Source organism: Rhipicephalus sanguineus, chromosome 4 (genome assembly GCF_013339695.2).
Source record: "Rhipicephalus sanguineus isolate Rsan-2018 chromosome 4, BIME_Rsan_1.4, whole genome shotgun sequence".
NCBI classification, from domain to species: Eukaryota; Metazoa; Arthropoda; class Arachnida; order Ixodida; family Ixodidae; genus Rhipicephalus; species Rhipicephalus sanguineus.
This window is the reverse complement of record NC_051179.1, coordinates 158,836,058-158,845,606: the sequence shown is the minus strand read 5'-3', so window position 1 is coordinate 158,845,606 and position 9,549 is coordinate 158,836,058. Positions and strand designations below refer to the sequence as shown.

The following is a 9,549-nucleotide window of genomic DNA, read 5'->3' as shown; positions in this document are numbered from 1 at the left end:
TCACAATCCTCATTCCACCATGGCTTTGCATTAATTTTATTTGCGCTAGACTGAGGTATGCACTTTTTAGCAGAGTTGAGGATATATTCGGAGATATAGCTAGCCAGCTCTTCTACACTTAGGTGGTCCACCTCTTCGAGGCGCAGTGTACATAGCTTTCTAGATTTCACCCGGTGTGCACCGCGCAAGTTCCATTTTTTGGGGTAAGCTGGTCTCTCATGTCATTGTCTAGTTTCTAGAAGAGTAGGAAAATGGTCACTCCCATATGAGTTATTAATAACTTTCCATTCTAGGTAAGGTAAAAGTGATGGTGATCCAATGGCTACATCTATGCATGAATATGTATTGTGTGTGGTGCTGTAGTACGTTGGTTCTGCCTTGTTGAACAGGCAGGTTCCAGATAAAAGCAAAGAATTTTCTATTGCGCGACCTCTCGCATCACATCTCGCATCACCCCATAACGTACTATGAGCATTAAAATCTCCTATTATCACATAAGGTTCGGGGAGCTGATCAACCATCTTTTCAAACTCTATTTTGTCGAACCTTTCATCGGGGGATATATACATGGAGCATACAGTTACCAGATGATCGAATATGATGATATGTGGTGTTTAATGGCGCAAGGGCCAATTGATGGCCAAAGAGCGCCAGTTCATGAGACAAAGGATGTGAGCAATGGTTGCGGTAAGTAGCTGTAAAGGGGCCTTAAAATTCCTCGCGCTAAAGGCGGGTAAAACATATATATATATATATATATTAAAATCATGACAGTGACGTGAAATATGTGTAGTGGAATGAATGGCAAGTGGTCGCAAGAATAAGACTATGCAGATATGACATCAGCACGAATGCCTCGTCAATGCCCTTGAGTCCAAGGGCCGCGAGGCAAGTGCTGTCTTTAACGTATTCACCGCAGCAGCGACATCTGTTTAGAGGCCGTGCTACGGATCACCTTGATATATGACATGAAAACTCTGTACGTCGTTTAAAAAAGCAGACAGTGACTGATATGTAAAAAGCGGGTCCCTACCGATGAACATTGAAGGATGAAATGGAAATTGCTGCCGGTAGGGTAATAAAAAGTGCTTTTTCCTGATAGCATCGAGTTCCTTGCACTGAATGAGGACGTGAAGGACAGTGAGTGGCTGACCACATCTATCACACAAAGGTGGCTCGCCACCGGACAGAAGGTGTGTGTGTGTACTGTATGTGTGACCGATCCTAAGTCTGCAGAGTGTAACTTCTGTGTGGCGTGATTTTGATATTGGCGGCCAGTTACCGAGATGCGGTTTGACAACGTGTAGCTTATTTCGTGTATGCATATCCCATGTGGTCTGCCAAAAGGCTCTGAGCTTTCTTTTCAGGAAGTGTTTTAGGTCTAGTGGGGGAATAGCTAAGGATGTATTGTGACTGTTTTCGTGGGCGGATGCTGCTAGCTGGTCCGCCAACACGTTGCCTTGAATCTCGCGGTGCCCTGGCACCCAGCACACTACGACATGTTGTTCGAGTGCGTAGATCGTGCTTAAAAGAGAATACAGCGAGACAAAGACGGGGTTTTTGTGTCTTTTCAGACTTTTTAAAGCTTTTACCACGCTTAGAGAATCTGTGTAAATAACTGCCTTTTGTAGTTTTACTTTTTGAATGTGTTTAACGGCCGCAAGTATCGCGTAAGCTTCTGCCGTGAAGATACTTGATTCAGGGTGTAGAGTACCGGAATCTGTAAAGGATGGCCCCACGGCTGCGTAAGACACAGAAGTATTGGACTTTGAGGCGTCCGTAAAGAATTCTGCACAAGTGTATTTGTGTTGTAGTTCAAGGAAGTATGTACGGATATGTGCAATAGGCGCGTGTTTCGTTACTTCCATGAAAGAAAGGTCGCAGTCTATAAGCTGCCACCGCCACGGCGGTAGTTGTGCAGCGGGAGCCAATAGACAGTGTTCGAAAAGTGGCACACCCGTTTCCTCAGCCAAGCCCCTCACACGAAGTGAGTAGGGCTCTCGCACCGAAGGACGGTGGTCGAAAAGGGCAGAACTAGATAAATCATTTATTGTGGGGTGTGAGGGGTGTTCTTTGTCTGCGTTCACTTTGAGATAGTATAGAAACGACATGTAGGATCGCTGCAGGTGGAGCGACCACTCGTTCGATTCGACGTAGAGGCTTTCCACGGGGCTGGTGCGAAAAGCGCCCGTAGAAAGACGAATACCCGAGTGGTGGACAGGGTCAAGCATCTTCAACGCGCTTGGTGTCGCAGACTGATATATTATCGCCCCATAATCCAGGCGCGTGCGTATCAGGCTTTTATAAAGATTCATCAGACACTTCTTGTCACTACCCCAAGTAGTGCGTGACAACACCTTTAGAATATTCATTGTTTTTAAGCACTTGTTCTTTATATACTTTATGTGTGATATGAAGCTTAGTTTCGTGTCTAGAATTACGCCGAGGAATTTATGCTCCGTTTTCACAGGCAGCCGCTGGCCATGCAGATTAATGTCCGGATCGGGATGGAGGCCTCTCTTTCTTGAGAATAATACGCAAGTACTTTTTTGCGGGTTAAGGCAGAACCCGTTCTCGTCTGCCCATTTGGTTACCTTGTTTAAACCAAGTTGCACCTGCCGCTCGCACATTGAAAGGTTGCAGGATTTATAACCGATCTGCACGTCGTCGACATATGTGCAATAAAACATATTCCGTGGAATACACAGACGTAGGGAATTCATTTTTATAATAAAAAGTGTGCAACTCAGGACACCACCTTGCGGCACTCCAGTTTCCTGGACAAATATTCGGGACAAGGCATTGCCCACTCGAACACGAAATGTTCGATTGGACAAGTAACTCTCTATTATATTTAACATTCTCCCGCGTACACCTAAGTGGGACAGGTCTCTTAATATTCCAAAGCGCCATGTGGTGTCGTAGGCCTTTTCCATATCGAGGAACACCGAAAGGAAGAATTGCTTGTGAACAAAAGTGTCGCGAATTTGTGCCTCGATACGGATAAGGTGGTCAGAGGTAGATCTACCCTTTCGAAAACCGCACTGGTATGGGTCAAGTGATTTGTTTGCTTCGAGGAAATGTATAAGTCGGCGGTTTATCATCTTTTCAAAAAGTTTACACAGGCAGCTTGTTAGTGCAATGGGCCTGTAGCTCGCAACGGAGGATGGGTCCTTGCCCTGTTTTAAAATAGGAATAATAATGGCTTCTTTCCAGGCCGAGGGGATCTCACCGGAAAACCAAACAGCATTATATAGGGAAAGGAGGGTTTTTTGTGTTTCAAATGGCAGGTGTTTCAACATTTCATACACAACACGGTCGGAGCCTGGGGCGGAATTATTGCAGCAATTAAGCGATGCTTGTAGCTCAGTTATGCAGAAAGGTTCATTGTATGCTTCGTATTTTGTGGATTTACGCTCTAGTTTCTCTTTTTCGATTCTTGTTTTGTATCGTTGGAAATCTTCCGTGTAGTGTGACAAGCTCGACACCTGTTCGAAGTGTGCACCTAGGAAGTTCGCCTGGTCTTCCAAGCTGTCACGTTGTGTGTTTATTAGGGGAAGTGAATGTGCTTGTCGGCCTGCTACCCTACTAACCATGTTCCAGACTTTAGCCTCCTGTGTATATGAGTTAATCCCCGATAAAAATTTCTGCCAACTTTGTCTTCTTGCCTGTCGGCGAGTTCTCCTGCCTTGTGACTTTATGTTTTTAAAACTGTCTAGATTCTCGGCTGTCGGCGAGTCCCGAAGCAGCCTCCATGCTTTATTTTGTTTTTTGCGCGCGTTTCGACACTCGGTGTTCCACCATGGCACACGTCGTTTGCCGGGCAGTCCAGCTGTTTGTAGGATACACTTCATTGCGGCATTAATCAAAAAAGCTGTAAAGTAGTCGACAGCTTCATCTATGCTTAAAGCACGCATGTTGGTCCAACTTAAGAGAGCCATTTTACGAAACTGTTCCCAATCGGCTTTGTCAATTTGCCATTTGGGAACCTGTGGAGGACATTCATTAACTATTGGGGTGCTCAGAACTATAGGAAAATGGTCACTTCCATAGGGATTATTAATGACTTTCCATGTTAGAAGGGGCAGAAGTGATGGAGATGTGATGCTGAGGTCTATGGACGAGTAGGTATTGTTCGCAAGGCTATAGTATGTTGGCTCTTTTTTATTCAAGAGACACGTGCCGGAAGAGAAAAGGAACTGTTCAATTAGACGGCCTCGCGCATCGCAGCGGGAGTCACCCCATAGACAGCTATGCGCATTAAAGTCCCCAAGTACGAGGTAAGGTTCAGGGAGCTCATCTATTAAAGACTGAAATTCATGTTTTTGCAGTTGGTAATGTGGAGGTATATAGAGAGAGCAAATGGTGACGAGTTTGTTCAAAAGAACCGCTCGAACAGCTACCGCCTCAAGGGAAGTTCGAAGTGGTAAATGTGTGCATGCTACTCCTTGATTAACTATAACGACTACACCCCCGGATGGCGCGATGGCATCATCCCGGTCCTTCCGGAAAATAATGTAGCTGCGCAGAAAGTTCGTGTGTTTGGATTTTAAGTGTGTTTCTTGTACACACAGCACCTTTGGTGTATGTTTGTGTAAGAGTTCTTGGACATCGTCGAGATTTCTAAGCAGTCCTCTCACGTTCCATTGTATAATTTGTGCTTCCATATTGGATGTCAGGTAGTGCTGTGTGTACGAGAAGGAAGTGGGTGTTGTTTAGGTCGAGATTTAGAGCTCAAGTAGCAGGGCCGTCGTCGGGCCCCATTATCGGCTTTTTGGTTTTCTTAGCGCGCTCCAGGGAGCTATGCCGCTCTTTCGGTACCAGAGGCACCGGAGTTGTGTCCATTGCCTCGTTTGAGGCACTGGACGCCCGCGTATGCGAGCTGCTGGCTTGTTTGTCCGACCTCGCCTGGCGAGGCGTGGTCGTGAGACCCGACGACCCTGGAGTCGCCGGCATCTCTGGCTTGGCAGGTGGGGACTTCGCCTGGTGTGACGAAGTCTTGGACGCCACCGAGCCGGAGGGCGATGTGCTCTCCTTGGCCTCTACGGTGCCGGAGCTTGTAGTGGCCGCCGGTGTGGTCAGATTCAGAGTAGGCGGGGCAGCCTTCGCTGCTCCCACAATGGGGGCGGGTGGCGTTTGCCTCGGCACGCTGCGCGTGGTCCGGGCAACCGCGATAGGCCGTTGTGGTGCCGCCCCCTGTCGCACCACTTCGGCAAAAGACGTTTTGAAAGCGAAGGACGATGAAAGACGTTGTCGCGCTTCACGGAACGTTATGTTCTCTTTTACTTTTAGCGTTATTATTTCTTTTTCTTTCTTCCAAGTTGGACAAGCTCTGGAGTATGCAGGGTGGTCTCCATCGCAGTTCGCGCAGTGTGTCTCATCGTGAGTGCATTCTTCGGCAGAATGGCCCGTTGTTCCGCATTTAGGACAAGTAAGCTGCCCTCGGCAGCTCTGTGACGCATGACCGAACCGTTGGCACTTAAAGCAACGTCGCGGGTTTGGAATGTATGGTCTGACATGAAGTTTCACACAGCCGCTTTCTAGAGTCTCAGGTAGGGTAGTAGAATTAAAAGTGAGTATTAAATGTTTCGTCGGGATTTCGTTGTTGTTTCGCCTGATTGTGATGCGCTGGACATTTACTACATCTTGATCTTTCCATCCATCTAAGAGTTCTGCTTCAGTGAGTTCTACTAGGTCTTCGTCGGACACTACGCCCTTCACAGTGTTCATTGTGCGATGTGCTGTCACAGAGATCGGAAAACTGCCAAAAGCCACAAGGTGTCCTAGTTTATCGTACTGTTCTTTGTCGCGGACTTCAAGAAGAAGATCTCCGCTTCCCATCTTCGTAGCTTTATAGCCTGGGCCAATTGCATCCGTCAGCGACTTTGAGACAAGAAATGGTGACATAGTTCGGACTGTTTTGGTTTCATGATTACTGTGCACAACGTGGAACTTGGGGAAAGCCTGCTTCTGTTTAGCGAAAAGTGATGTATCTTCGGTGCGCCACCTTTTGAGGGAGCGATCAGGATGTGAGGGCAGAGCGTTTGCCATGAGGGACTAGTAAAGTTCGGCGGCGATGGTGGCCACCCACCACCGAGCCCAACAAGGGGATGCTACAAGGTTGAATAACACTTGGAGACGTCAGCCATGCATCGCCGCTATAACCAAATATACCTATCCGAGGTTGGATAACTACACAAGGTTAACCCTCGCCGCCTGGAAAATTGGGAAGTAAACGGAAGAAAGAAGATGACAGGATAGATTTAAAGTAAGAGCGAAAGACGAAGATGTAGGAAGAGAAACATAGGAAAAGGCGACTGCCGAATTCCCCTGGGTGGGTCAGCCCAGGGGTGCCGTCTACGTGAAGCCGGGGCCAAAGGGGTGTGTTGCCTCTTCCGGGGGGCCTTAAAGGTCCAAACACCCGGCGTCGGCTCAACCCCCCAGGATCCCCTTTTTTCCCGGACACGGCACAGCCACGCACGGCTAGGCGTGGGAGGGGTCGAAGCCCCCCGTTAGCTCGGGTCCGTGGTGTCGCTACACACCAAACGCCTGTTTCCAGACGCCCCTGCGGGGCCAGATGATCGAATAAAATAGCCCGAACAGCCACAACCTCGAATGAGCTTTGTAGCACAATGTGCTGGCATGCTACTGACTTTTGCACAATGATGGCCATGCCTCCTGATGAGGAATTGCCACTATTCTAATCTTTCCGAAAAACCACGTAGTGATTTAGGAAGTTCTGGTGGCTTGACTTCAAGTGTGTTTCTTGAACACAGAACACTCTTGGCTGATAATCATTTAGTGAGTCTTTGATATAATCTAGGTTATGTAAAAGGCCTCTGGCATTCCATTGTAATATTTGTGTGGACATATTGAGGAAAATGTAGGTGTTCTGCGTTCAGCACTAAGGAAGTGTAGGGTGTTGATGTGGGATAATTTGCTTCAAGAAGCAGGACCGTCGACCGGCCTCGTTATTTGCTTTTTTGCTTTCTTGGCGCGGTCCAGAGACCTGTGCCGGTCTTTCGGCACCAGAGGTACCGATGTGGTATCCATTGCCTGCTGGGAGGCACTGGATGCCCGCATGTGCGAGTTGTTAGTTCGAGTTTCGGGCCTCGCCTGGCGCGGCGAGGCCTTGAGACCCGACGACCCTGGAGTCGCGGGGCTCTGTTCACTGGTTGGCGGAGTAGATTGTACTACTGACGCCTTGGGGGCAGGCGCCACAGCCGGCGGCTCGCTCTGCGCGGGCCCAGCAAGTGGCGGAGGCCGATGCGACGCTGCCCCCTGACGCGCCACTTCGGCATAGGTCGTACCATGAAATGGCGAACATCTCCTCCTGGCTTCCCTGAAGGAGATATTCTCTCTTACTTTCAATGAGATGATGTCTTTTTCCTTTTTCCACGCTGCACAAGCTCGTGAGTAGGCGAAAGCGTATCCCCGGAGTCGGGGCTCTCCCGGTTTGGCGCGAAACCGGATCTGACGTTACCATAGGGAGGTACTCCCTGCCCCTAGACAGGTACTGTTGTAGCTAGGGAAAGATCCGACGATTCCTCGGCCTTGTCCCCAGCCTTTGCTAAGCTGCCAGTCAACAGTCGCAGTCAAGCCTCGTCGGCCTTGTCTTTGCATGTGGAGCTAGCTAGCTATGCCTTCTTTGCGCGGCGTAGTGATTGGCGACAGCCAAGTGAAATTTATGTGCAGGAGTCGCCTTCCCTTGAAGGCCTCCGTCAAGACCTGCACATTTAGTTACGCTGGCTTTGACGCTCTGCGCATGGCCGAGGCTGTCAGTTCGATGCGCTTCCAGCGCGTTGATTTTGCCATTTTATACGTTGGAGGCAACGACCTTGCCAACGTCAACGCGGAGCCTCAGGAGATATGCGACAATATTGGGGTACGTATTATTATCTTATGCTTGGCGTCAGTTGCTCAAGGTTGCATTGTTCCGGAGCTGAAAGTTGCATTTTCTTTACATTTCAGGAGTTAGTTTTACAACTGCAGCACGACGTGGCCCCTATTGTCTATGTCTTCAAGGTGCTCCCACGCTGCTTCAACCCCGAAGACGCCGATGCGGAGCGCAAGACACGGAAAGCGCGCTTGCTGAACTGCAAGCTGACGGCTACGCTAAAGTGCTGGCCATGTGTTCGCATCTTGAACGCCGAGGTAAGCTTGCGCCGGCATGAAAATGCCGTGCCGTCGTGGTCGGCACGCAGCTTTTTTAAAAACTATTTAGCCTCGCTAGTCGCTCATTGTTTGCAGTAAAATGATGTAATAGAGGTCTTGAGGATTAAAATGCCGACATGTGGATCACGACCGGCACTGCCAACAGATCCGATTAAAGCGGAATATAAAATAGCGAAATTAAGGTACTGGTACAAAGCACGTCAAGCCCTGAAAACGATAATGGTAACAACATTGGACATGCTCTTAGCCAGAGTCTCATCTATACGCGTCTGGTGTTGAGAGAGCCGGTTTGTGCAATTTGTGTTGCACGGGAAACCAAAGCATTCTAGCGCAAATTGCATAACTAAGGTTGTTCATTTTCATGTTACTTTTGATGAAGTGAATTCATGTCTTCAGTCTTCAAAACGAAGGTAGGTCAGTAGTCATAAAATGATTGGCTCAGCAGAGAAATCTCTTGCAACGGATTCAAGACTGCTGGCAATATCCATAATGTTAGCTGGTTTTCACCTTTGTTTGAGACGTTCCATTTAACAGTGCAGTATGTACCAATCTGTGGAGAGTTTAGTGCAGATCGTTTGACTCGCATGTTTTTACTTACGTGGCACTGCTCTTGGGTTACGTACACAAAACAGCTTTTACCAGTTGTCTGTGAAAGCCCACCACCTGTGGCAGCTTAATATTCACAAGGTGGTCAAACTGGGCATCAGAAGTGTTGGCTTTCAAGCATTTCATGGACATCTAAAGGTCGACTGAGCTTGCGTTTTACCAGAATTTGTCTGCAGACGCTGTTGTGAGTATTAGACCTGAGTGTGACTGCTATTTGAAATTCGTGATACTTGCGCGAGGCACTTTATAAATGTCGTGTACAACCACTCTAGACTTCAGAGCCATTGCACTCTTCCATAGCTTGTAGCATTTCAGCAAGCCTGTGATAAAGTTACCGGCAACCTCTTTAAATGAGCCAGCAGAAACAGATGACGTCCACAGCTTTGTCACAGCTTTGCGCGGTACCATGTCCACATCGTACAAGTGCACAGTTATCGCATCATACATTTTGGACCAGGGGGGTTGTTTACTGTCCCTTTAAAATGGAAGCCTTTACAACTGATGATAATGACAGCAAAACATTCCTTAAAATGACAACAAGCATAATAAGTAAAAAAATAAGTCAAAAGAAGTCAAAACAAGTGAAGAGGCGCGCTGGCTCGCACGTGGCGTCTTTTGATACGTTCTTTAGTTGCGTGCGCTCTGTTACGGGTAACCGCCGGCGCCGGGATTTGAAGTCGTCGTTTTAAATCGGTGACGGGCGGCTAATTGAGCGCCCGTTTGTGATACTGCCCCCCCGTTTCAAGGATATTACCACATACTATTCAA

At 48.1% G+C, this 9,549-nt stretch overlaps 1 protein-coding gene across 1 annotated transcript; it reads left to right on the top strand.

Moving 5' to 3' along the window:
- Positions 1 to 7,428: 7,428 nt before the first annotated feature.
- LOC119391794 (uncharacterized) lies at positions 7,429 to 8,948 on the top strand. Its single transcript, XM_037659443.2, has 2 exons — positions 7,429 to 7,885; positions 7,972 to 8,948. Exons 1-2 carry the CDS (start codon positions 7,640 to 7,642, stop codon positions 8,251 to 8,253), a joined length of 528 nt encoding a protein of 175 aa, XP_037515371.2. The 5' UTR covers positions 7,429 to 7,639; the 3' UTR covers positions 8,254 to 8,948.
- Positions 8,949 to 9,549: the final 601 nt, after the last annotated feature.